The following is a 27800-nucleotide window of genomic DNA, read 5'->3' as shown; positions in this document are numbered from 1 at the left end:
AACATTTAAAAGCAGCGGGGACACGACGTTCACTTCTTTTCTTCCACACACAATTGTCTACATTAGGTTTTTTTTTGCCTAAATGTCTAATTCAATTAGTCATCCAGTTCACTTCAGCCACAAATGTCTAATTAAGTTCTTCAAGCTCGATGATCTGATCTGTTCATTTTCAGTGTTTTAGGCTCAGCTTTCAGCACAAGCTGTAAGCTTTTTTCACAGACCGAGACAGACTTTGAAATCTTTTTGTTTTCATACTGACACATAAAGAAGAAAAAAAAAACAATGGGGTAATATTAGCTCCTCGGGAGTTCCTTGGACATGCCCGATGGGAAGTTATTCCAGATAATTGGTTTTAAAAAAACAAGATCCATGAAAACTTGGAACAGCCTTTGTGCGGGTAAACTGAAATACCCTTGAAATGTGTTTGCTGGCTTGTTAGTGTCCTGTCTGCTGCTGGCACATGGGTAGAATAGAAATGCACTGGGGCCTTTGTACAGGCAGCACTTGGGCCTCTTGTACCGACGGCCCTCATTAATGCCATCCTCAAACCCGCGGTGCCTCCTGCAGGAGGGAGTTTTTATCACTGCTCACTCCTCCACTAACAGGGGCACACAAATTTAATTAATCATTGTTCACTCCTCTAACCAAGAAGAGAGAGGCGGTTCTAAATAAAATTGCTGAAGATAAAATGCTGTAAACCAGGAAATAAAAGAAAGAAATCAATCATTGTTCACTTCTCCAGGGAGAATGGGATAAAACTGTCCCGCACACTTCCCCAGGTGTGTCTGGACATAAGATTGACGCAGGACTGACATGAATGTCCAAGGTCTTGGAATGTCAGTGGGTTCAGCTCTCCAGTGCTGCTTTTTCACCTGACCGTTGTGGTGATTTTGTACCGTTTGACAGTGAAGTGTGGATATCAAAACTGTCCTCGTCCTGAAACACTCTGAGTTGGCCGCCGCATTACGGGAGTCTTTTTCTTTCATTATTCTGAGTTTTTGCTTGCCACCCGTCTGGTGGCTCCTTACTGGCAGGGGAGAATTAGCAGGGCTAAATCTGAAGGATTACCAGGACGCCGGTAAGTCCTGAAAAATAGTGCTGTGTTTCCCTGCATCATGTAGGTGCGTGCGTTGGGCTGCTTGGTGCATTTCCCCTCAGACTGACTGCAAAAGCTCCCTCCATTTGGCAGGACATGGAAGCACTAGCCAGCATGTGACAATTACTGAAACGCAGTGAAGTTTGCAAGAAGAGTGACACTCTCCAACACATACTGAAGGTAAGGGTCACTGCTCCAGTGTGCAGCGATTTTGATTATTTTGCTCAATTTTCTTAATTGGTAGACATGGTTTATGTTTTAGAACTATTGAAGGCTTACAATATTTTAATTTCAATGTAAAAAAAAATGAGCATTTGAAATCCTTTATGTTTGATTGTACACAGTACTGGTGTATTTTAGTTACAAGTTATACCTGCAGCATGTGGATACATGGTAGTGAATTTTAGAGAGAGCTGGTACCGCAGTTGGTCTCTTGTGAGTGCTATTTATTTTTGTTTTTGAGAGTTGCAATATTGCACTTTAGTGTATCTATTGACTACTGTTGACTGTTGCCTGTGATTATGTGTTCAGATAATATTGCAGTGAAAATGTAATGTGTTTATCAGTAAATAAGGCTGATACAGCAGTGTAGTGGTAAGGAGCGGGGCTTGTAACCAAAAAGTTGCTGGTTCAATTCCCTAATGGGGCACTGCTGTTGTGCCCTTGGGCAAGGTACTTCATCTACAATTGCCTCAGTAAAATGTCCAGCTGTAAAAACGGATACAATTGTAAGATGCTCTGGACACGAGTATCTGCTAAATAACAATAATGTAACGTAATGATCCAAATAAGATTTCAATAAAGGTGGGTGACAGTCTGAAACCACTGTTCATATCACTGATGATGCATATAGACTCTGGACTGACAAAAAGTATCACTCCATTGCCTGCTGACTCATCTCTAGTGTATACCAAAAGGGGGAGGGATCTCTGAAACCGGCTGTGGTGGGTCTCTGCTTTTAATTGACAGGGAGACAGGGTTGACTCCTGCTAACAGGTAGTGTGTTCTCAGGAAGATGACCGAACCCGCTGGAGAAGCTGATGAGAAGCTGACTAGCCAGGAGGCGCTATGTGCCACAGACACCAAGGCCACCAAAGCTCCCTGCTGTTCCACGCTGAAGGTACTGGCAGACCCTGCTGACCCTCACAGCGTGAGGGACCCCACGCTGCATGTCACTTTCTGATAGAAAGGCACCTTCCTGAACTGCAAGGACCCAATGCATGCCTTTTAGTACTGCTGAGATGGAGTGTATAGGGAACAGCTGGGTAGAGTATGCTGGGAGATGAGCATGTGTGCTTGGTGGGGCATACAAGGAAAATTATATTGGTCAGAGTATACCAATAGCAGTGTATTGGTCAGAGTCTCTCAAGAGTGCTATATTAGGCGTAAAACCAGTGGCCTAGCAATAAACTATACCAGTAGCAGTGCATTGGATGGAGTATACAGGAACAGTAAGAGATCTTCAGTGGAAAGTTTATAGGGATGAAATCAATTAAGTCCTGATTGCAATATGCTCAGTTTCTGTATTGTGTTTTTCCATGTCTTGTTCTAAGATGTTTATTGTGGCCCTGTCCTTCGCCTACTTCTCCAAGACACTGTCAGGGTCGTACATGAAGAGCTCCATCACCCAGATCGAGAGAAGGTTCGACCTCTCCAGCTCTCTCATCGGACTTATTGATGGCAGTTTTGAGATGGGTAACCACTGCATGTCACCATCATGAATATGTTACCATTTTTGCTTTCATAACATAACTTTGAAAACCTCAGGAGCATAATGATGCTAGCCACCCTTTCCTGTACTTCCTGCTTCTGCTACACTTTCTCTTCCTGCTACTCTTCCTGCTCCCATTACACTCCCTGCTTCTGTTGTGCTTCCTGCCGCTCCTTTCCTGCAGGTAACCTGCTGTTCCTAGCAACAGTTAGTCACTTTGGGGCCAAAATGCACCGCCCCAAGCTGATAGGAGCAGGCTGTCTTCTCATGGCCATTGGCTCTGGCCTCACTGGCCTGCCTCACTTCTTCATGGGACGGTCAGTATGTCAGAGTGATTTTACCTTGCTCATGTGGTTATGTGGATCAGGTTGCCTCGGCTCCTTAGAAAGAAAGAAGGCTTCTGCAGCTTTTCTTTTATAATGTTTCCAATTGACCAGACATCTTCTCATTCATTTCTGTGACATCTTCCTTTGCAGGTACAAGTATGACACCTCGATACAAAGTTCGATGAATGAGAACATCAGTATATCTCCATGTCTGGATCCCAATGCTCAAGAGATCCCACTGAAACCATCCCTGGACATCGAAAAAGGTACGATACACACCTGTACATGCTACCCTGTCCATTGACATGGATGCAACAGGCACTGAATATTGACACAGGCACAACACGCACCTGAGCATCAAACTCATTATCAACACAGCCGTGTGTAATAGGTGTCATTGCTCAGAGTCTGCACGTGTCTTTGTGTGTTTTTGAATGTTTCTATATGTGATCACTTCTGTCTTGGTATAGATGCCATGTATCTGTGTATTTCTACAGGCTGTAAGAAGGACTCTCAGTCTAACATGTGGATCTACGTGTTTCTGGGTAATGCTCTTAGGGGCATTGGAGAGACTCCTGTCACACCTTTGGGAATATCGTACATCGATGACTTTGCAAAACCAGAAAACTCTGCTTTCTACATCGGTAAGTGCCATTGATAGCTTTAATCAGTCATAGCTATGCATGGCTGAAAGACCAATTTTTTCCTATGAATTGTAATCTGTGTGGCAGCTTGTCTACAGACCATCGGACTGCTCGGGCCGATGTTTGGCTTTTCACTGGGATCCATGTGCGCCAGGTTATACGTAGACTTTGGATTCATCAATGTTGGTAAGATTGTCACCCTGTGAAATGTAAGGAAGTGTCATGTTGCACCAGTTACTCCAGCGATCCCTTTGTCTCTATAGTTAGACTTTTTCTATAGATGATAGCATTACACATGATCCTGGGGTCTTACTTACTGCTGTACTTGCAAGGTGGGGTCAAGACAACAGATTGGAGGTAACCATTCCTGGAAAAAAAAAAATTATATGAAAAAAACCTCAGCACAAATATGTATTGCTGCAAATGCATCAGTGGTGGTTTCAGAGGTATGTGCATATGTTTGTGAGAGACAGAGAGAGGTAGTGAAAGACAGCTTGTGCACACACTTGTGTGTGTGAGGGCTTTTGAGCATTTAAGTATGTGTGCTTGTACATGCGCATACATTTGTGCCTGGTACAGAAGCTTGTCTCTTGCAGACAGTGTAACGATCACTCCTAAGGACGCGCGCTGGGTCGGGGCCTGGTGGCTGGGCTTCCTGGTGTCCTCGGCCATCATGCTTCTAGCAGGCCTCCCATTCTGGTTCTTTCCCAAGTCTCTGCCCAGACAGGGCAAGGGGCAGAGGGAGCCGCTGAGCCACCAGGATCAGCCAGATCACTCCAGCCCCCACACCATGAAGCTGACCGACATCGCGAAAGGCAAGCTGCCTTCACCTTTCTCCTCCCACCACCCTTCCTCTGCTCTTTCCTCTTCATTTTATTATTTAGTTTAGTCTTCTCTTCCATCCGTTTTTCCTGTTTTATTTTCCTCCCTAATGACTTTTTAAATTTTTTTTTCATTTAAATTTCTTTTCTGCTCCCACTTCAGTGATGGTATTTCCTATTCCAGCCAGAGGGGAGCTCAGTACATGGGAAATGAAGTCCATAGTTACACTTGTAAAGTACTTTTACACCAGCTCTGGACTTTATCTGCCGTCAGCACTTCTGTGTTAAGTTACACTGACTTACACATGATCAGTGTCCCTCTACAATACAATGTCAAGCTCCTTCACTCAAATGTGTATTTGTACTGTATAAGTCCTTCTGGTTCTGACACAGGTTTCCTGCCCGCCCTGAAAAAGCTTTTGGGCACACCAGCCTACTTTCTGCTTCTGTGTGGAAGCATCCTGAAGTTCAACTCCTTCATTGGACTCATCACTTTCAAAGCCAAGTACATGGAGCAGCAGTTTGGCCAGTCAGCAGCACAAGCTAACTTCCTCATCGGTAAGTGTGAAGAAAGGATACCAATTCCCCTGGTCAGACAGTGGGAAGGGGATTAGGTCTGATCAATGTAAAGGTGTGATGTCTCTCTCTCTCTCCCTGTTTCTGTCTATTCAACTCCCTAATAGGTACAGGCTGCTTATGGCTTGTTCCGGAATATTCCTCAGCTCTCCACAGTAATGTCATTTTCCTGTTGAACCTCAGATGAAATAGCCATGGTTAAATGATCTCCTAACATTCCTGAACAGTGAATTGACCAATTGAGTGTGAATAGTACTTGAGGACTTCCATTGTGTTTCCTCTGTTCCTTGCAGGCGTGTTGAATCTGCCCGCGGTTGCCATAGGGATATTTCTGGGAGGGTTGCTGATGAGGAGGTATAAGCTCAGTGTGGTGTCTGGGGCCCAGCTTTCTTTTGGGACATCCTTCCTGTCATACCTCCTACTCCTCCCACAGCATGGAATTAAATGTGAGAACTCGCAAGTGGCAGGACTGACTGTGTCCTACAATGGGTAAGTACCAAACACACACACACACACACACACACTCCTACTCCTACACACTCTAAGGAGAGAGTATTATACTCACTGTCTCCTGCCAGAGGTTCATACCCTATTTCTTTTGTCCATTTACAAATTATATAATGGCATAAACACATGGACTGACCTGTAACTGACTTCCTTCTTTTAAAATATTTTTTTTTAATTGAAGTTCCAAATGAAGATTCAGGAGGAGAAATTCCAGACAATTCCTACACAATTAACCAAACATAGACAAATCCATCCTGTCCATGACCACAAAAAAATCCCATGCACCACTTTCTCTTCGAGTCAGCTGTTTACAGCATACCTCCCCCACCCCATCTCCCCAATTTTCTTTCCTGATTATGATGTCCACATAAAGGATCAACAACCTCAGTGTACAGCCAGGTACAATCCCTTTGTCAGACTCCAAGCCAGCTAAAAGTACTGTTGTAACCACATTACACGCAACCTTCACATGTTGATTGTATGGAGGTTTGTATCTACTGAAGTAATTTTTTGTTGTACTGAATACCGCTTGATACATATTGACAGCACCTTACTAACAGCCTCAGTCTGTCTCAGTCTCTTGGAATAAAAGACTTTGGACTGACATGATCATCACCACGGTAGCATTCCACTACACCTGATGCACCTGAAAACAAATGTTTGCTGTCTGAATACTTAAGCTAGATTCTATCCCTGATCACGTGAAACCTTTATCAACTCAAGACAACAAATCAGAGAACCCTCACTCTAACCACCATTCAAATACACAAGATACTCAGCTTTAATGGTATGATGCATTTTCTTTATATATCTACTAACAAATCCAATGGAATGCGTAACCATAATTCACTAGTATATCGTTCTATATCTTTCAGGACCCCAGGAATCTCATATGAGGCCCATACATTGTTTTCAGAGTGCAACAGTGGCTGTTCCTGCTCTGTGGGAGAGTGGGACCCTGTGTGCTCTGACAACGGGATCACTTACATGTCTCCATGCTTGGCGGGCTGCACCAGTTCATCTGGAACAGGGAAAAATACGGTACAGTGCTACTTATATTCTGTATGGTACTGTGGACAGAAAGCATGGTTCATCAAGGTCATGGTTGAGAACATATGCTCTGAACTGGGGCACTGAGCTTGAAAATAAAAACCCACGTCTGAACGTCTTTTAGATATTTGTTTAAGAATCCGTGCTTGTGAGGTGTCTATCAGAGTTCAAACAGGTTCCATTCAAATGTGGTTTATTGAGGAGAGTAGAGGAGTATCACAATGTAAAAATACATTGGGTACTGCAAGGCAGAGTAAATACCAATAATTAGTACAGACAGGGTATCTTTGTGCTTTATAGGTCCAACCACGATGATCCATCCACAATTCAAGTACAAAGAGAGTGATAAATCAAATCACTTTCCTAACATAAAAAGTGGTGACTGGAAAGCATAGACTCAATGAGCGCCTGTAGACGGAGCATCCTGCAGACGTGGAAATGAGGCTTCCTCATAAAAAATGGTCAATATTCCATTCATTCGTGATTCGCCAGACATCCATTATTCGTTGTTGATTTTCGGCTTTTATTTTGTATTTCAACTGAAGGTCTTTCACAACTGCAGCTGTGTGCTGTCATATCCTCCTGACTCGGGCAGTCTCTCCGTGTCTCTGGGCCAGTGTCCTCGCAGTCCAGCCTGCGGGCACAGCTTCACCATTTACATGGTCGTGTCTGTTCTTAGCTCCTTCATCAACTCCCTCGGGACTACGCCGGGATACATGGTCATCATACGGTCAGTCCGCCAGGGGTACACAGTCATCTTACAGTCAGTCAGCTTGGGGTGCGTGGTGTTCATAGCATTAGCCCCTCAGAGGTACACGGTCATTATGCGGTCAGCGTGCCCAGGGCACATGGTTATGAAGCTTTTTGGAAAGGAAGTAAGTTAAAGTTGTGAATCCAGTGCTGACCCAAAGGAAACTTTAAAGCCTGCAGGACTGCAAATTTACAGTAGCGAAACTGACAATCAGCTGTGTGAGTGACCTCTGGCCCCTATGGATCAGGAGCCCCCAAGGAATTTGGGTTGGGGTGGGGCGTAGTCTAACAGGGAAGTATTGGGAGAATGGTCAGTAGAGCATACTTACGTTGGGAAATAATTAATTGAGCATGGTTGAATTGGCGAGAGACAGCTGGAAGTACACAGTTTTAACAGCTTGTGAGTTTCTCCTTTCAGGTGCATCGCACCTGAGTTGAAGTCCCTGGCCCTGGGCATCCAGACCCTGGTGATGAGAACTCTGGGTACGTGACATCATTTCATTCGGGTATCACAGGGAACATGTCTGAGTGTTTCTGTCCTTGATATTTGAGCTGGGTGGACATGATGTTACTATAAAAAGCAATATGACCCTTGTTTTAATATATATAAATGTTATATCAATATTATATTATCATCATTTATATAATGACAATTAATCAATTAATATTGATATATTAATGATTATATTAGAAATTCTGTACATCATTTCTATTTGCGTAACACAAAATCAACTGGTTCTGTCGCAGGTGGAATTCCAGCTCCGGTGTACTTTGGTGCTTTGATCGACACCACCTGTCTGAAATGGGGGGTCAAGAAATGTGGGGGTAGGGGAGCATGTCGGATGTATGACGTTGATATGTTCAGGTGAGCGTCTGTCAAGGAGACTGATCTGTACAGGAGTGTGTGACTGAGGGAGACTGGAGTGGACAGTTGTGTGCTGTGAGGAAGGGAGAATGTTTATTCATGTGTAAAATACTGGCTTGTATACAATAAGAGGTGGTAATATTTGAGCTGGTGTGAACAAAGTTGGAACATGGTAAGTTGAAAATGAGAGAACAATCTGGTTTTTGAGTGAGAAGACATGACAACAAGCAGAAATTGCTATGTAACGCAATGCAGACGTTTCCCTGATGTTGTATTCTGGTTTCTCTTTGTGGCTCCAGGGTGATATTCCTGGGGCTGATCACATGCCTCAGTGGCCCTGCCTACTTCTTCATATTCGCGGTGATTGTGCTGTTGAAGAGGCAGTTTAACAGGGAGAAGGCTAAAGCGGCAGACCCAGCCACAAAGCAGACTTGCTTGGAGCTACTTCCAAACCAGAAAGAAAAGGAGGCGGACAAGGCTGCAGACCAAACCAATGGGCAGTTCTAAAAGGGCGGGGGGACAGTCCAATGAGCAGTCATAAAGGGGGGGAAGACCAGTGGACAGTTCAAGAAGGAGTGGTGGGTGCAGGATAGTAGCCTAAACCAATGAGCAATTCCAAAAGGGGGACTATACCGGTGGGTAGTTCTAGAAAGGGGAATCTGAACAGTGGCCAGTTCTCAAAGAAATTACAGACCAAAGGGCACTTCTAGATGTTGGGATCAGACCAAAGGGCAGTTTTAGATGGGGGAATCAGAGCAATCAGAATGGAGATTAGATCAGGATTAGGCAGTTCTAGAAGTGGCGGTTAGACCAATGGTTAGTTCCTGAAGGGGCAGGGGTGTAGGAGAACAGAATAGCTCACTGCTTAGGCTGAGCTGAAGGAGACTCTCTGAGCACCTGCACACAGAGAAGCAGCCAAAGGCCAAGCTACAGAACAAACAGAGGACCAGGAACACCTCCCACAATCCACTGCTGAGAGTGAGCTATTATGCAGAGATTCTTACACAACATATTTCTTTTCTAAACATTCTTTTTAAATAAAGAGGTCTTCAGTAATTAAATATTTCATTGTGGACTTTTTTAAAAGTAAGAAAAGAATAGAGCAAATTGATTACACCAGGTTGGTTTGGGTGCTGGCTCTCAATGGATGGCATTGAGGTAAAATACACCAAGCTAGTGTATGGGGGGCTGCTGTTACTGTTAGGTATTCATTTACTTATGTGGTTCTGTGTAAAAGAAAAAGGATAGGGTAACGACATTTCGTATCACAGTAACTAGGAAAGGGAACGGGATGCAATTCTGATTTGGAAATCCAGTTTGGGTTTTGCGGAATAACAGAGTTCATAAAGTGGCCCATTGAGGTCATGTGGCTATAACCATGACATGGATTTTAGCAACATGTCCAATGTACTGGTTGACTTTATAACCTGTCTAAATTGTATATGCTGCCCAAGGGGTCCTCCTCCACACTTGTAGAATAGATACATTAGATTATAGGTTTTTTTGATTCTGATTGTATCGATGTATTTGTATTTATAATGGAGGGGGCATGTTTGATCTGGATGAAAAAAAATCCTTCTAGTAATTTAATAAAAATACCTTAATTAATCCGGACTGCCCATTTAGCAAATTAAAAGTTGGAAAAACACCAATGCATTTCAGCTCACGACAGTGTGATCATGCAAACACAGCAACATGGCTTAGTTACTCCCTAATAACCACAGGTGAGCTTCAAAAACACACAAAACAACTACAGAGCAATTAAAAATCAAAACATTAGCAGTAATCACTTGTGGTTTCCAGTATTCTCAAACTGCACAGCTAAATCCAACTAACCACATGAAGTAAATGCTTTTAACATTAAACTGACATTAGTCAAATGTCAAAATGGAGGGCTGTCCTGACAATGCTGGAGAAATCTGTCATTTATACGTTTATTTGCTCGCACCTGGCAACTCTACTGTTCTAACTTGTCAAAAAAGAGCAATCATCAATTCAATAATGCAGCTGACCTCGCTTATAAGTTATTTAATGTATTAAACCATCCCAATCCATCATAAATGTAAAAGGCCGTCCACATTTAACTAGCCAAATATGATATTAACTGTATGAAATTAACCAGCCAAATATGATTCCTGCCACCAAAGCCATTTCAGTCTGTCTCCATTTCTCTTGAATCTGCTGTGGTTTCAATTCCTAACACGTTGAGACAAGGGGTGCTTTGGAGTGTGATTTTACAATGATTATATAACATTTTATTATAGGCTAATCCACACTGGTGTGAATCAAATATTTGTGTCAAAGTATTTTTCACTCTTTCTTTTGATCCCCAAACAAGGACATTCCAAGCAAAAAAAAAGATGTTTTACAGCTTACAAAATCAGGGAAAACATATCCTGCACCATATTAGGACACTGGTTGCAATTGTCCCTGGTGGTTGTTCATCCAGGCACATTCAAGCTTTTGTTCAGATGCAAGGTAGCTGTGCAGCAGCTTGTCTCTGATGGAGGAAACTCTTTGATACACACCACAGGGGGAGATGGAGTTTTTTATTCAAGTAGCATTGCTCTGTACAGTTTCCTAATTGTATCTTCAGTGATTCTCTCTGCATCTGACAGAAACCTAGAACATGGCAGGACTGACAAAAGCAATGGCATTCAAATGTGGTGTTTGTAACCGCCATAGTAACATTTCAGAGGAGAATTTATTGTCTGATGTTCTTTGTGAAAAACATACAAAATGGACGTTTATGGACTATAACACATCCTTTGTAGCTCATGCTTTTGAATGTCCATCTAGTTCTTTTTCTGTTGAAGGATGGCTGAAATCAAACATGCTATTCTGTACAGAGACAGAGGTAGCAGAACTCCATTGCTCGTAGCTGACAGACATGGACAGTGGATGATCACTCTTTCTATAACATCAGTACAGACCCAGACAGTGGATAATCACTCCCTAACATCAGTACAGATGCAGAGAGAGGATAATCCCTCTTTCTCTAACATCAGTACAGACACAGACAGTGGATAAGCCCTCTTTCCCTAACATCAGTACAGACACAGTGGATAATCACTCTTTCTCTAATATCAGTACAGATGCAGACAGTGGATAAGCACTCCCTAACATCAGTACAGACACAGACAGAGGATAATCCCTCTTTCTCTAATATCAGTACAGACACAGAGAGAGGATAATCACTCTTTCCCTAACATCAGTACAGACATCGGTAATGGATAATCACTCTTTCCCTAACAGCAGTACAGAGACAGAGAGTGGATAATCACTCTTCCCATAATATCAGTACAGACATACACAGTGGATAATCACTCTTTCTGTAACAGGTAAGACATGTGCAATGGAAAACCACCCCCCCCCCCCCCCCCAGCTGCAGTAGTGAAGAGTGCCTACCTCATTATCAGTGATGCCATGGGCTCATTATCCTAATTTCCTACTCCCTGCCTCTCTATCTCCAAAGTAACGCTCCACTGACCCCATAGGACTCCAAAAGTCCAGGTTCAGAGGGCAAGCACAGCGCATCCAATTACAACAGGCCCTGGAGCTGTTGGCATCTCGATGAGAATGTGTTTCATTAAAAATGGCCTCTCCTCCAGCCTAACGGTTTGGCTTTGCAATAATCACCTCCCCATCCTTATTTACAGCATGATAAAATGAGAAAACATACATGGAAATTGATTGTGAAGGATTTAAAGGGTATGACGCTGTCTTTGAGTTTGAGTTACACAACGCACAGATCCCATTCTCAGTCTATATCAAAAGCAGGCGGTGGCTGAATGCAGACCTTAAAGGCCAGAATGAAGCAAGTGTGGGAATTTCTCTTCTGTGCTGTAAAGATGGGAAAAAATGCAGTCTGGTGTGATTGTTTCAAATATTTTACACTTTCAGTGTTTTCTCTTGTTTATGACTACAGTTAATGCTTTTTCATCACTCTCTAATGACTTTACTTTTTTGTGAAGTGTCAGGAATCAATACAGCATTGACTGGGAATCTCCATCCCTTACTCCTCAACAGTCTTCTTCTTATCTCTCCCCCTTCCCCTCTGTCTCTTTCTCATTCTCATCTGACCTTTCCTTGTTTGGATCATTAACTGGACGCTTCCTGTTGCTCTAACTACATTTCATGTTAATGCAGGTTCATATAAAAATATACATCATGTTTTTTGAAATAGTATTGAAAAATGGAATGAAACAAACATGTCCCATTTTACATATATTTTAACGAGCTAAAAAAGAATTAATACAAATTGTAATAATAATAATAATGATAATAATAATAATAATAACACAAAATGTAAAGGAATCCATATTTAAATCATGACATCAACAGCAAAAGCAAAAAAGTAATATTCCTACTGCCTTGGAAACATTCTGTGAGAAAAAAAAAGCAAGTGGTGTTGAATTGAAGGGTGAGGTGATGTGGCGACCAGCAGGGGTTTATTTAGCTGAATGCGCGGCCTGAAGGAGACACTGTGGACTCAGACAGGAAATCCATCTGAAATACTGGTGCTGAGATGTCATCGGCACAGACCTGTTGTCTCCTTATGCAAACCTGTGTTTAAAGACTCCACTAATACAGCCAAACTTGTAAAGATTGAACAGGGCCTCTCTGCAGAAAATACTGCTGTCTAATGGTTTACTTTGCTTCCAAAATTGAATACATGGAGGTAGCAAAAGATAGGACAGCAGTTAAAGTTCAGCAGAGTTGAAAAGTAGAGGAGATGGGTAATGTTATTTGGTTAGTTGCTCATATGTGCATTATAAAATTCAGTTGAAGCAGAAGCTTTTTGTAGACTTGAGAGACACTTGTTATTGATAAACCTCTACTAATGGAGTGTGTTTTGGTGTTGTTGGAGTACGTACAGCGTAAGACACAACTGCCCAAGGATTCAGATTATTTGTGGGGACTTTGTATTCATAAAACACTGTGATCCAACTGACAGAGAGAATTTCTCTGTGTTTCTCTATGTTCTCTATATGTTTGAGCTTTGCTCAACTACCATGTACAAAATGTGCACCATTTCCTCATTTTTAATGTTTCCAAATCACAAAAAGTCATCAAAAGAGGAGCAATGAGGCCAGACATTGTATAAAAACACATTCCCCAGGTAAAACTGAGTAAGTCCGCAAGTAGGACATGCTCAGGTATGCCCAAAACTCCTTCTGAAACTTACCCCATCATTGAAGGTTAGGGTTTTAGCTGTGTCTGGCTGAGTTTGTCCCAGTGGGTTTACAGCCAGCCACCCTGACCACTGGGATGAAGCTGCTGCTGTTGACGATGGCAGTGACGACGATGATGACGATGGCGACGATGACGACGCCACGGGTGGCGTGTTTGACCCATGCCGCATCTCCGGATTCTTGAAGTGAGGCCCCATCTCCGCTGATGGAAATCATCTCCGCTGATAGAAACTGTGGGCTATATTTGGAGGGTTGATGATGTCACAAGTGGTTCAGGCGTGAAGCCTATAACAGCACAGGCAGTATAGGCAAGCCCACAGAAACCAGTGCCAACATCCGTGCTGGCTGGGACCATTGGCTGGACTTCTAAATTCCCCAGGGTCTTATTCCCAGCTGCTGAAAGTAAGTGCGATCCTTTTGTTGCCTTTGTTGTCCTTCATGGTGAAACTTTAATCATAGGTTTCTTCTAAATGTAATTACAGGTTTTTCTTGGACTTTCTTCTGAATGTTATATGAAGACTCAAATCTTTCATTCATTGTCCTCTACTCATTACAGTAGGCTGTGATGTCATTCTTTGTCTTTTTATTATCCTTACTTTTCATTTTCCTTGTATTTTTAAAAGATTCAGCAATTAATTCATGTTCATTTTGTGCATGCATTAGTGTTAATATGCATGTTTTCATTTTATGATTTAATCATCACAATTTATATTTTAATTATATCTGATTCATTGCTATGACACTTTTGCGGACTGAAATGTTTAAATAACAGTGTTCGTAAAGATCCACACATAATATTTCAATACAGATGTGGTTAAAAAGTCAAACGTGTGCCTCCCCCAGTAAGATCTACGAAAAAATACATTATATTTAACTGCTCAGAATTTTCTTTACGTATAGATGCATACATTCGGGAATGTTAGTTCTATTCATATGCAGCATGCAGACATGCAGATGGAATTCCATATCAATACGGCTTCTGTTCGGTTTAACGAGAAATGCTAATGGAATGTTCAACTTTTGTAACAGCTCCTGTAGAGAAGCCGCGTTGAACGATGCGCAATCACAAGCTGCCAGCTCTCCTCCTAGCGCTATCCCTGGTGCTGCGCTGCGTCACCGCTGCCCCCAACAACAGGTCAGTGCCCCGGCGCTTACTCCCATCTCCGCCCCAATCTTACACCACATTTTCGTGAGTGGCACTTTTGCATGCCAAAGTATGTAGAACCGGGTAATTACTACTAATTGTCCCCCTTGTTTAATTTTACTAACAGCCCTTGGTAAGTGAGAAGGGAAAGTGGCAAAGGTCGATGACAGCATCACTTAACCGTGTCACCGATCGTGTGCCTTCGCGAAATAGAGTGAGACGGTCTTTCCCTGTTAAAAACTGCGCTCTCCAATGTCCGACGGTGAAGTAATATCGGGAAGCGGCAATGTTGCGACTTTTGGGCGAGAGTGGCGCACCGAGCGTTGCTTAGCTCGACCGGGAGGCAATTCTCTTTATAGTGAGAGGCCACTTCTGGCGTCGAGTGCTCTCTGGTGGAGCTGATGTCAGATGGAGATATCAGATTGCCTTTTCGTCGCTATGCTGCCAGGTACACTGCATCGTCCAGCGAACAAGCAGACGTGCGGCCGGAGAGGGAGGGCTGGCCGGTGCCCGGAATCTCCAAGAATTCCTTCCCGAATTTGGCTGGAATGCTATCGCATATCGAAGGGCTTCCAACGGCGGTTAAAAGGTATGAGTGAGAACTTTTTTTATTTTTATTTTTATTTTTTATTCATTTTTATTTATGTATTTATTTTAACAATCATCTGTTCCCTTATGACGCTGTTTTAGCCCACGCAAACAACGTAACAGTTCATTTAAATTGTTAATTGGTTTATATGTATGCAGATACCTTAATCATGCACGTTATGTCGTCAAACTGATTCGTCTATAGGATATTGAGTATAGCATGACTGAAGCGAATACTGAAATGAACACATAATATTTCTATGTATTGTCTCCATACCAGCCGTTACAGCAGTATACTAGCAAAAATATAACATTTCAATCGTAGTAGTTACTCTGGAAAATTCCACTGCAATGACACCAGATACCTACCAGAGATTTTTAGAGGGGCCTTAAGCAAGGTCTTGGTTTTTAAGATTGCTTGCCATATACATGCATAATAGACCAGGAACTGCAAGCAAACTAGTTATGCAGTTGCCTTTCTTATAGGAGTGTATCTGTCTGCTTTTTCTTTTCTTTATTCCTCCCAAGGGGTTGCTCTATTTTGAAGTTATTATTTCTGATGATTCTAGTATTCTAAAACTGTGATACATATACTTGTAGGTAGCACAGCAGCTCTTTGACTTAATCAGATAGTGCCCCAGGGGCATGCATTTGACACCCTTCTGAAAGCAGTTAGGGCATATACATAAATACTAAGATGACAGGATCATGCTGGGTCTGCGAAAAGCATCAGCTATATTATAACCTGTAACTAATCAGGACATGATAAGGCTAAACATCTCTGTATATAAATGAGAGGATCGGAAAGGGGGCCCCTCCCTGGGGGCAGGGCCTATAGGCAGCCACCTTGTGTGCCATATGGCAAGAGACAGGTGTTGAATAACTTTCAAAAAAGCCCTCAATGACAGTTCATTTTGAAAGTAAAGATTCCAACTGCATACATATGGAAATAATCTAATAATGAGAAGTGTGAGAATTCTTAAGATAGCTTTTTATATATTGGTTGTTCATAAAGCTGGATCTTTGCTGGATTTTAAGCCCACTGCCCACTGTCCTTAACTGCCATCTTGACCACTGCTCCACATTACTGCTCAGACCACTGCTCCACACTGCTGCTCAGACCACTGCTCCACACTGCTGATAACCTGCTATAAACTCTGATTGCTATATCATATCTCGGTTCCTCGCCTCTCCCCAGTCACCACCTACAGAAGCGGAAGTGTAACACAGCGACGTGCGTCACCCAGCGCCTGGCGGACTTCCTGATCCGATCCAGCAACACCATGGGCCCCGTGTACGCCCCAACCAACGTGGGATCCAACACCTACGGCAAGAGAGACCGTCTGCAGCCAGCCGGCTACATGCCTCTGTAGCCCTGGGACTGGGTGCAGCCTCCCGCTCCTCTGGAATGACCTCACCAACCGAGAAAGAATTACAGATAGTCTTTAATTTTTTTAAATGTGATAATGATCATTAAATATGAGTTTTAGTGGTAGCTTCTGACCCTAAACTCTCAGTGCCTTTTGGTGCAACATCTATGATCACGAGAGGCATCACAGGCTGGCGTGATTCAACCTCCCCATCTCTACACTGATCACAGACCGGCTCGATGCAGCATCAGCTCAAAATGGCGTGTGTGGAAAATGTATTGTAAAGAATAAATTACGTGGAGCAATGATATTTAAGAGAAAATGAATCAGTCTTTTTGTTCTTTTTGTAATAAAAGTTTAAGCCATTCCAAAGGCAAGGTTCCTGTTGTGTGTTATTGTCCAGTGAAGAATTCATGTGAATAGTTACTAGTGAATGGAAAAGTTACTAATGTGCACAGGCAACATACAAGCCCCATACGCAATAATACTTTATTATGAAGGAATGACACTTTTACAAATAGAATAGAATAGAACTGAATAAAATAAGTATAATACATGAATAAGCTAAATAAATCCAAGACATTAACCAAAAGAGTCTGATACAGATGACATTAAAACATCCACTGGTCCACAACGTTTACAAAAGAAGTCCAGCACTTTTGAAGGATTCTGAAGGGACAATAGTGTAGACTGGAAGTCTGATGGAGACAGAAAAAATGTCTCAATGAGATGGAAAGAGACCTTGCGCTAATGTGAAATAGACATATTTGTTGGAAAAGAAAAAAAAATAATAAATTGAGTTATCATAAATTACATGCTCAAGATATAAGGGCATCTGTAAAAGAAAAGCAGTTAAAACCGCTTTAAGCCGCGTGGATCGAGTTTAAAGGGAGAGGGATGTGTTACTGTTCCTGTTCACGAGGGAGTGAGTCAGGACACCAGAATGAGGTGAAGAGGCACAGGTGACAGCTGAGAGGATATTAAAAACAGTCTGGCAGGTCAGTCACGTTGATGATCTTCCATTAGCTCACAGGGAGGGATTGGGGGGGGGGGGGGGGGGGGGCACTGATGATCCGGGCTCACAGTCAGAACAAACATTAATACACTGTAACAGTGATGAGCGAGAATTATCCCAAAAACCCCCACAAAGATCTCTGACCCTGTCTGCCTACATTCTGCTGGAGTACCTGCCTGTTTAGCAGCAAAGGGGGGAATTAATGACTATCAACATAAATATACGGTAGACAAGATTAATTTTGCTGACAGAATTTTCCTATTTTGTTGTCATGACTACAGTCAATTAAAGACCTGGCTTGACACAGGGATAGCAGCGCAACAGAAACACAAAGACCGTTCTCTGTGTATGAGGACATAGCATCATTGGAATGGCAAACAAACTCTCCTCTGTCTGTGGGGACATAACACGACTGTACCATGAAATACAAAGAATTTAGTTCCTTTTCCCTTGCCTCACTTTTAAATATCTATGGGCAATACTGCTTCCATGCAGGTAAAGTTAAACTCACAGTCAAAGATCTTGAATAATCCGTTGTTGATAAAGGAATTTTCTCATTTAGTGATTACTAGTAGTCCTCTGTAGATAAATAACATCTCATTTGAAGGTAATTTCTGGTCTTCAGCAGGCACATACTCTTGCTCAAGATTTGTAAGAAGAGGGCTCCTCCATGTCAGGTCATAAAAATGGAAAATATAAAAAAGACAATAAATAACACCATCTGCAGTGCCTGAGCTGAATGTTTGAATTCACCTTTTGCTCCTGATCAGATCTGAGTCCTGCTGGCCATATTGCTAGAAAACACTCAAGGAATTCTTAACCAAGAATATACCGTATGTGTACCACAAAAAGTTTTGCACTGTACTCTCTGCTCAAAATGAAACATTTTCTCAGTTGTGTTAATTAAAAATAGAAACATGAAAGCAGATCCTTGAAAATCAGATTCATCTCTTGAGACAATAGAAAATCATCAGTCTTCCAGTCGTTGAGGAGACGGCTGGAAATCGTCTCACTGCCGTCCCATCGTGAGTCATTTGAGTTCCTCACCTGTGATATAACACACTGTATAATTAACATGACAGCGGAAATGTGCTTTCCCTCTAGTGCGCAGTTCTGTGTCAGATCACTTCTCTTTAATGGAGGCGTATAAAACCGCATTACCGCCCCTAATGAGTTTGTTAGAGAACAGCAGTCATGGGGGGGAGGCTTGGCGGCAGGGCTATCGCGCAAACTGACGTGAATACAGGCACGCCGTATACTGGAGGGTTCGAAGGTCACTTTGCTTGTCCAGGGCAATTTCTATGCCTAGCAGACAAAGACAGTTACTTCTCCTCTATTCTAATGGTCTGTAGATTTAAAGTCTATTTGAATCAGACCACAAACGGCTGATTAACATTACTCATTAATATGAGCACTCTAATTAATTCCATGGCTTCTCATGGATGACTTAACCCTCACTTTCTGCATTTGGTTGCAATGACTATTCTAGTGTGTTTTTTCAGGGCAATGAGCACAGTCTGTCTCACAACTCACATGTGACTGCTTATATCTGACCCCTTCTTCACTCCCTTTCTACACACACACATACACACGTGCCCACATGCACACATACCAACAGGCACACACTCACACACACATTGCAATACAAATACACTCGCTTATCTACACTTACACACTGCAGGCCCATTTATGCCACACACATGACCGCTGATCCTTTCCCTTACCCCTGCTTACCACTGGCATTTCACAGCTCCCCCCAGTCTGTCCCTAAACACACACATGTGCAAACCTTTGCCCTTTTATGATTCCTGACTCCACCTTCATCAGGTCTACCACAGACAAAATGACAAGACATATTCCATGATGTCTCCCACTGAGGACATTGTTCACTGATCGGTGGCCTATGCATCTATAATATAGAGCCTACATTATACTTCCTGTTCCTGATGAAGATTTGCTGGTTGTTTTCCCTCCCTTGACTTGGTTGTATTTATACTGTGGGCAGTGGGCTGAGAAGGCAAAGAAAAAAAAAAAACACATTTTTATTAAAAATATCTTCCCATGGGTCAAGGGCAGAAATGGACACCGTACATTTGCATTCAATCTAAAGGGCTGAAATTGAAACTGTCAGGGCACTGATAATGTGGCATCATTCATTTGAAATATTGTGAAGCACTCGGCCACTGATGGAATATGCTGGAGCATGTTTTTCATTTCTCTGTGCATTTTTTTCCAGTGTTTTTATGTATCTTCTATTTATAACCAGTGATACACACTGACATCATCGAATGGGCTTGAGTAGGACAGAGTGTTGATTGGACCCCCCACCCCAGCAACATCATTCACCCCTCTAGAATTAAAAACAACATATTAATATCTGCTTTTAAAATCCGCAGATTCTCTGAAGGAAACGGTTTTCCTCACTTCTAATATCTTTGCGCCCATTTGGAGGAAATACTTCTTTTGACTCAATATTGCTATTTAATCATCCTCAAACCATACTTAATACCTTTCTTTTTTTTTCTTTTTTTTATTTTGTGACTAGCCTAAACCCTTATCAGTTGTTTAATAAAATGAATACCATGAATAGTGTATAGGTTATATATATACATATTGCACTCGGTGTCCTTCTATGTGTGGAAAGTTCTGTCACAACACTATTCAATTCAACGGAACACTATTTTTTGCAGTATTCAAAATATAAAATGAATTTAACCAGTCCAGGAAAAAAGTGCGCTGAGAGCAATTACATCTCTGTCAAAAGCGTATTCTCTTTGCGTTGCTTACTGATAGTCTTGAGGGTAAGGTTTTAACCTTGCCGAGTGCCGTAGTTCTGGTACACGTGATCTTGCATATAGGAAGTCAGAGCTCACTAACTTACTACGCACGATAAAATAAAGTTGCTGATGTAAGGGTAGCTAAATAAATGAGAGTTCTGATCCAGCGTAGCAACAGAGGTTTTGTCACATAACATCCAATGTATCAGTATTTACAATTCGTGTGCACAGAGCTTAGCGGAAACTGATATATCTGGAATCGTCCATGGCAGCCACAACAGCCAAGAGAAGCAAATTTGTGGTGGTTGGCGGTGGCATTGCAGGTGTTACGTGTGCTGAACAGGTAAGATGAATCCGCCCAAAGTATTACAAAAGTTGCAGTTTGTTATAATCAAGGAATGTTGTAGTGCGGTATAGTCACAAATGTAAAGAAGCTGTCAATCCAGAAGTGGTACCCATTCAAGTATCACCTTTCAATGAGAGAGCAGTGTTAATCAGTGTTGAATGTGGGCACAATCAAAACAGCCACCGAAGACATGTATGATTTCGTCCGAAGCGTTGGTAGCTATGTAGCTAGCTACACAGAAGCTTGAAACGTGGCTGCATCCACGCATGCTGATGGCAGTTGCACGTGTCCATCTCCTTACAGCTGGCGTCGCAGTTTCCATCCGATGAGGTCGTGCTTCTGACCGCTGCGCCTCTTATAAAGGCCGTGACGAACTTCAGACAGGTAAAGAAACGATGATGTTTCTGTAGTGCGAATATGCGCACAAGACCAAGGGCAGTTGACAGATCGATACAAGATTTTACGACACGATGCTGCTCGAACGTCAGTTCAAGTTCCATTCATTCAAGACAGGGAACTCCACAGACATTCATCCAGATTTTTCACAAACTACTTCCAGTTTTTAGAAAGTAGAATAGAAAAAAGCACTCTAAAATGTCGTAAAAACACACAAAAAGTATTCTTAATGTCCAGAAATAACCCTCCAGAACGCATTTTTTCTGCGGAATTGCCTGTCTGCTTAAGTGTAATGAAAGGCAGTGAAGGAACGTTATCATTGTACGCATCTTGTGTACCAAGGTCTCCAAGACCCTGGAGGATTTTGATGTTGAAGAGCAGCCCTCCAGTGTTTTAGAAGAGAAGTATCCAAATGTGAAAGTAATCCAGTCAGCCGTGAAAGGACTACAAGCAAAGGAGCATGTAAGTTCATCACAGTGGTTTTAGGGACTGCAGGCAGTGACAATATTTGCTGTACTAATATCCCTAGCTATTACAACTGTATTTGCTATACTAATACCCATAGCTATTACGACTGTATTTTCTGCACTAGTAACCCTACCTATTAGAAATGTGTCTTTTACAGGTAGCCCCAGCTATTATGGTTATGCTTCCTGTACTGTTGACCCCAGAAATTACAGCTGTGTGTGTTGCCTTTACTAATAACCCTACCTATTAGAGCTGTGTGTACTCTGTATTAATAATCCCAGCTATTATATTTGTTTTCCTGCAGTAACATGAGATTTGTGTGAACAGTCCTAGATGCTGCTGTATGTATAACGGGGGTAAGGGAACTGGGAGATGGGTTCTTGGAAAAGGAAGGAGTTTTATTCTCGGTACAATTACTGAGGGCGACACTCTGTCTACTGCTTATTTCCCCTTACCTCTGCAGTTTGAAATGCGTCTCTGTCTCAGACCCATTTGAGTGCTGTAGGGCTGGACTCCACCATCGGGGATCTGTTTATTCTCTGGAGCTGCACAGCAGCCAATCTGTGCCTTTTCAATTTTGCAGTGATAGATATTGGTCTAGATCCCTGTTTGTACAGGAGAGCACTGTAGCATCGGTGTATACGCCAGAGAATACTGCTGCAGCATTAAAATGTTGTTTATGTGAGGCAGGTCAGAAACACCATGTTATTGCTGGTGAGGAGTAATTATCTTGACCACACTGTGTGAGGCACATTACACTACATTTCATTACTATTATTTGGCAAATGCTCTTATCCAGAGCGACCTACACAGTGCTTCTAATAAAGTGGCATTAAAAGTTGCATAAACGGGGCACCACTAACCACACATACCACCACTAACCACACATACCACACTAACCAAACATAGTGCTGAGATCACAAATGTGTTCCTAGGTAAAATATAGTAAATATTCTAATTATTCTGTGAAAATAAAGGTACTATATTATATAAAGCAGTACACTAAAAAGGCTATTTTTAGTGATTAGCTTTATTCCTAGAGTGGAATCCTGCACAAATATTAAAACCTTATCAATGCTGCCACCTTGTGGAACACTGTCATATGTTGATAATGATGAATGTCATGATAGAACAACATTCGGGATATAACATGCATATTTAATATTTCAGGGTGCCTGTCAGACTATTTTCAATGTATAGACCCACCCTGTCAGACCTGACCTTTCTGAATCTGATGTCCGGTTTTGTCCTCTTCCTCCATCCCATGGTGTTGATTTCCCTCTCTTTGGAGTCTGTCACCTTTCAGCTCCTCTTGACAGTTTTACCCATTGACCCTCTTGGTCCGACTTTTATGCAGAGTCGACTAATAATCTATGCTTTTTTCCCATTTGCATATGCCGTGCGTCAACCTGTTTTGCTATTATAATAGTTGCATTTCCATTTTCGCATTTCCAATTTTAACTTGACGAAATTGGCATTTACTTTATTCTATGTCAAGTTGGATGCTTTATCAATCTCATAAGATGAAAATCAACTTAACACTGTAAAGGCAAAAGGACCAAAGCAACATAGCAGCAGTGGCCAGGGCCAGCCAACACAGGCATGACAGCAGCAGGTCCTTCTGGTGGTGGTGGTAAGGATGAGGATGATGTTGGTGCTGGTTGTGATGGCAGTGATGGTGAGGGTGATGATGATGATGATGATGATGATGATGGGGGTGGTGTCTGTTCTTTCAGAAGCTGCAGACAGAGAGCGGGGAGGAGTTCCACTATGAGAAGCTGTGTCTCTGCACTGGGGGCAGACCCAAACTCTTTACCCAGGACAACCCCCACGTACTGGGCATCCGAGACACAGACAGCGCCCAGGTACTCTGCCTTTACACCTCTGCCACACACAGACCGAGATACTCTACTGCTACACCTCTACGGCACAGACCGAGTGACTCTGTCTATACGTCTGTACTACAGATAGACCAAAGTATACTAATGTTTCACCTCTGCAACACACATACTAAGGTAATCTACTTTACAGTTCAACAGACAGACCAAGGTTCACTGCCGTAGCACCTGTACTATACAGACAGACCAAGGTACACTGCTTTTACACCTCTGCAGTACAGTACAGACCGAAGTAGTTTGCCTTTACATCTGTACAACATAGTCAGCTTTGGTAAAGGTTTGATCTCTTTTCAGGAACAGCTGAAGTCTTGCACATCTCCTAACACACACCTGTGTCCTCTAGTCCTCCTCTAATATATTAATGTACATCTCACTCACTCATTCCAATGTGTTAATGTAGACTGCACTCGTTCATGAAAGTGAGGGAGATGCATCTCTATAATTACTACACCCTGTTAACATGCTCCACTTATTAATTTCATTTTGTTGGCAGGAATTTCAGAAGCGGTTGTCAAAAGCAAAGCGGATAGTTGTCGTTGGGAATGGAGGCATTGCCTTGGAGCTGGTGTGAGTATAACACCTTTAGAGCCAAACAGCAGGACCATTTGCATACTCTGTCTCTCTCTGTGAACAAAGTGATTTTATACTGTCTGTGTGTCAGGTGTGACGTATAGGCGATATGTAGTGTGTGCGGTGTATTGTGTTTGTCATGTGTGAAGAACAGATGGTTTGTAATACAGGTGTATGGAACAGGGGACGTATCTTGTGTGAAGTACAGGTCGTATGTAGTATATGTGTATGTGTGTGGTATATAGTACTTTTGTGAAATACAGGTGGTAAGCATTCTCTGTATGTGCATGCAGGTATGAAGTAGAGGGCTGTGAGGTGATTTGGGCGGTGAAGGACAAGGCCATCGGGAACACCTTTTTTGATGCAGGCGCTGCACAGTTCCTCATCCCGTCCCTCAGCGCAGACAAGCCAGAGAGAGCCCTCCCCTGCAAGAGGGCCCGCTACACCACAGAAGGAGCCGCACCTACATGCTCACCCTCTACAGGTATAGATCCACATATACTACTGCAGGAGCTGCAGCTACATACACCCACCCCCTTTGCAGGTGTTGACATACACCTTCACTGCAAGTGTACGCTCTCTTGCACCGCCCAACGCTGTTTCTCCTTGTGTGCTGATCAGGTGGCAAGCCTAATCTCTTGTGTAGTGTCTGGGTCATAAAGCTTGATCTCGCATTATGTCCTGTGTTTGATTTCAGACAGAGGTGCGTGGAACCAAAGCCCAGGTTCAGCAGGGGAATTGGGCAGTGCTCTGGGGCCAGACTGGCATGAGGGCATCGAGCTGAGAGGAGCGCAAGAGGTGCGTTCTTCTGTGCATGAGCATGGGATCTCCTGAGCTCACTCCCTAAAGGTGTGTCTGTGTGAGCTGTGTTCTGTTCTGTAAATCGAGGACCATGCACTAAGAGTCAGTGGTTGTGTTTAGTTTGGGACGTGATAATGTGCCACATCTTTCTGCTTTTCACAGGTGTCTCACAGAGTCCATGTGGAGTATCGGTGTGAGGTACAGACGGTGTATACACGTGACGAATTCACGCAGTCTCGGCAGTCTCCACAGCCAAGCTCAGAGCCATCGACAGACACAGGTGAGGGAACAGGTGCAGGCTGAGAATTAAGAAATGCAGGTGAGAGAACAAAAGATACAGGGGAAGGTGTAGAGAGAGACAGGTGTGAGTAAAGGGAGACCTCTTATGGTACAAAGAGTGTATCCGTTCAACTTGAATACACGTGTTCTGTTGTGCTGGAAGTCGCTTAGTTCTGTTCTGCTAAATGAATGTAATGTAAAGAGACAGAGGTGACAGTAGAGATGTGTTTCCTGTAGAGCTGAGTGCTCTGTGGTGTTATAGTGATCTGTTCCAGTGTCTTATCTGTCTTCTGTTTCCTCTAGGGCTCTGGCCAGTGTACATCCAGCTAACCAATGGGAAAACCTACGGATGTGATTTCATTGTCAGTGCAACTGGGGTCACGCCAAACACTGAACCATTTCTCCAAGAAAACAATGTAAGAATACAGTCAACTCACATTAGCCAGTCTGGAGAATTGGCATTTCATCTGCAGTTGTGTGATGTTGAGACAGGTCTCCCCTCTGTATTTGTGGTGTTGGGACCAGTCTCTCTGTGTTTATGTGATGTTGAGACAGGCATTTCCTCTGTATTTGTGCAGTAATGGGAACAGTCTCTGTGTTTGTGTGGTGCAGTGTTGGGACAGGTCAGCGCTTTACTGTCATCTCTTCAGTTTGCAGTGGCAGAGGACTCCGGCCTCAGAGTGGATGACCATATGCGAACCTCAGAGCCGGACGTGTACGCAGCTGGGGACGTGTGCACTGCATGCTGGGAGCCCAGTCCCATGTGGCAACAGGTACGGCAACCCCTGCTAAAAAAAACCCCTGTTGTGCATTTATATTCCACTATAAACTCTTGGTAAAGGCATTACTTTGAAGCGAGAAGAGCAGCAGGGTGGACTGCATTAGGCAAGTGTCCAGAGTGTTGGGGATCATTTTGTATTGTGTTGTACACAATGTGATATCAGCGTAAGTTATTTTCTATAGGTTATAATCCACAGGCTATTTCCCAGTAATGTGATGTCAAATAAATAATTTAAATAATTTAATAAAAGTTAATGCTTTATTCATTTATTTAATTAAATATCAGAGCACATCCTGACAGGAATGTAGTATCATTGCACTTATTGCACTCCCAGTGATGTTGTTTAATAAAGTACTCTTGTCTCCGCTGGACAATAGTCTCAGTTTTAAGTTCTGATTTCTTCCTCAGATGCGCTTGTGGACCCAGGCCCGGCAGATGGGCTGGTTTGCAGCTCGGTGCATGGCCGCAGACGTTCTGGACGAGCCTATAGAGCTGGATTTCTGCTTCGAACTCTTCTCGCACATCACCAAGTTCTTCAACTATAAGGTGGGAGTATAATTTGTCCAGATATAACCTCAGCAATAAGTGTTTTAGTTCCATTTGTCCAGAGAGAACTTCAGCAATAAGAGTTCTAGTTACTGTAGAGTTCCGATAGTCCAGATATGAAGTTACTGTGAAGGTACTATGAAGCATGTGAAGAAACTCCACATGCTTTTCTGTTGAGGCTGGGGTGTGGGTGTGGGTTGTGTTACAACACTTGGGTTCAATTCATGTATGTGTATATATTATATGAAGACTGGGGTGCATGTATATTGAATTGAAACTGGGGTGTGTGTTTGTGTATGCATATTGTATTGAGACTTGGGGGTGGGTGGGGGTAAATGTGTGTATGCTTTGTATTGAGTGGGGTTTGTGCATGTGTGTGCATTTCGTATGGAGACTGGGGTGTATGTGTATATGCATATTCCACTGAGACTGGGTTTTATGTATGTTATGTTGAGATCAGGGTGTGTGTCCATACTGTTTTGCAGGTGGTGCTGTTGGGGAAGTTCAACGGGCAGGGCCTGGGGCAGGACCACGAGCTTCTGGTGCGTTGCACCAAGGGGCAGGAGTACGTGAAGGTGGTGCTGAGAGGGGGCCGCATGATGGGGGCCGTGCTCATCGGAGACACAGATCTGGAGGAGACCTTCGAAAACCTCATCCTCAACCAGATGGACCTGTCCGCCTACGGAGAGGAGCTGCTAAACCCTAATATCGACATCGAGGACTACTTTGACTGACGGTCACCCAGCCGAATCCCACCTGTCAACTAAGGCAGCTTTGTCCTTCTGTTCTTGCATATAAGAGCAGCGTGTTTGCACCTTAAGGACATTACCAGTTTAGGTAATTGTGTTTTATGATTGACTACATTTACATGCACAGTAATATTCTGACTGACACGAGTCAGGTAAACGCCATATTTCAATCCAAAAACCCGCATAAGCCAGTACTTCATCTGGGAGAGATATGGTAATATTTAATCATGTAAACACTTTATTCTATGAATCTTGGGGTCATAATTCACTCATGAGGTAGCTGTGCTGGCTAGCAAGAAGGTGTCATTTTTGATGACAATTGTTTGGAATAAGATACTTTTTTACACAGTTATCAGAGTAGCCCAAATATCAGCAGTGGTTACATTTCATGTTGCACGCAAACATCTTATTTGGAATCTCTCATACCTGGATATCTTATCTGATACCAGGAAAAAAAAACTGAATGTAAACACAGTCACGCTTTTGTGTAGCTTCATCTGACATTTTCCTGTCAGATGTACAGTTGGGTTT

The 27800-nt window shown here is 42.8% G+C and overlaps 3 protein-coding genes across 3 annotated transcripts; all 3 read left to right on the top strand.

The window, feature by feature from the left end:
- Positions 1-2111: 2111 nt before the first annotated feature.
- On the top strand, positions 2112-8918 carry LOC118770214 (solute carrier organic anion transporter family member 1C1-like). The gene is made up of 14 exons (XM_036517753.1): positions 2112-2216; positions 2650-2791; positions 2992-3124; positions 3284-3414; positions 3631-3777; positions 3865-3963; positions 4374-4592; positions 4992-5156; positions 5468-5663; positions 6557-6722; positions 7277-7461; positions 7900-7964; positions 8229-8346; positions 8646-8918. The coding sequence occupies exons 1-14, from the start codon at positions 2112-2114 to the stop codon at positions 8851-8853; spliced, it is 2079 nt and encodes a 692-aa protein (XP_036373646.1). The 3' UTR covers positions 8854-8918.
- A 4952-nt stretch (positions 8919-13870) lies between these two features.
- Positions 13871-16742, top strand: LOC118770068 (islet amyloid polypeptide). Its single transcript, XM_036517473.1, has 4 exons — positions 13871-13943; positions 14571-14676; positions 15134-15274; positions 16472-16742. Exons 2-4 carry the CDS (start codon positions 14597-14599, stop codon positions 16644-16646), a joined length of 396 nt encoding a protein of 131 aa, XP_036373366.1. The 5' UTR covers positions 13871-13943; positions 14571-14596; the 3' UTR covers positions 16647-16742.
- Positions 16743-20506: 3764 nt separating this feature from the next.
- Positions 20507-27744, top strand: pyroxd1 (pyridine nucleotide-disulphide oxidoreductase domain 1). Its single transcript, XM_036518039.1, has 12 exons — positions 20507-20778; positions 21085-21165; positions 21520-21639; positions 23382-23510; positions 24037-24110; positions 24407-24597; positions 24811-24911; positions 25077-25194; positions 25497-25609; positions 25844-25966; positions 26383-26520; positions 27006-27744. The coding sequence occupies exons 1-12, from the start codon at positions 20701-20703 to the stop codon at positions 27252-27254; spliced, it is 1515 nt and encodes a 504-aa protein (XP_036373932.1). The 5' UTR covers positions 20507-20700; the 3' UTR covers positions 27255-27744.
- The last annotated feature ends 56 nt before the right edge of the window (positions 27745-27800 follow it).

This window comes from Megalops cyprinoides, chromosome 23 (assembly GCF_013368585.1).
Source record: "Megalops cyprinoides isolate fMegCyp1 chromosome 23, fMegCyp1.pri, whole genome shotgun sequence".
Taxonomy (NCBI): domain Eukaryota; kingdom Metazoa; phylum Chordata; class Actinopteri; order Elopiformes; family Megalopidae; genus Megalops; species Megalops cyprinoides.
The sequence above is the reverse complement of the archived record's forward strand: the minus strand, read 5'-3'. Positions and strand labels throughout refer to the sequence as shown.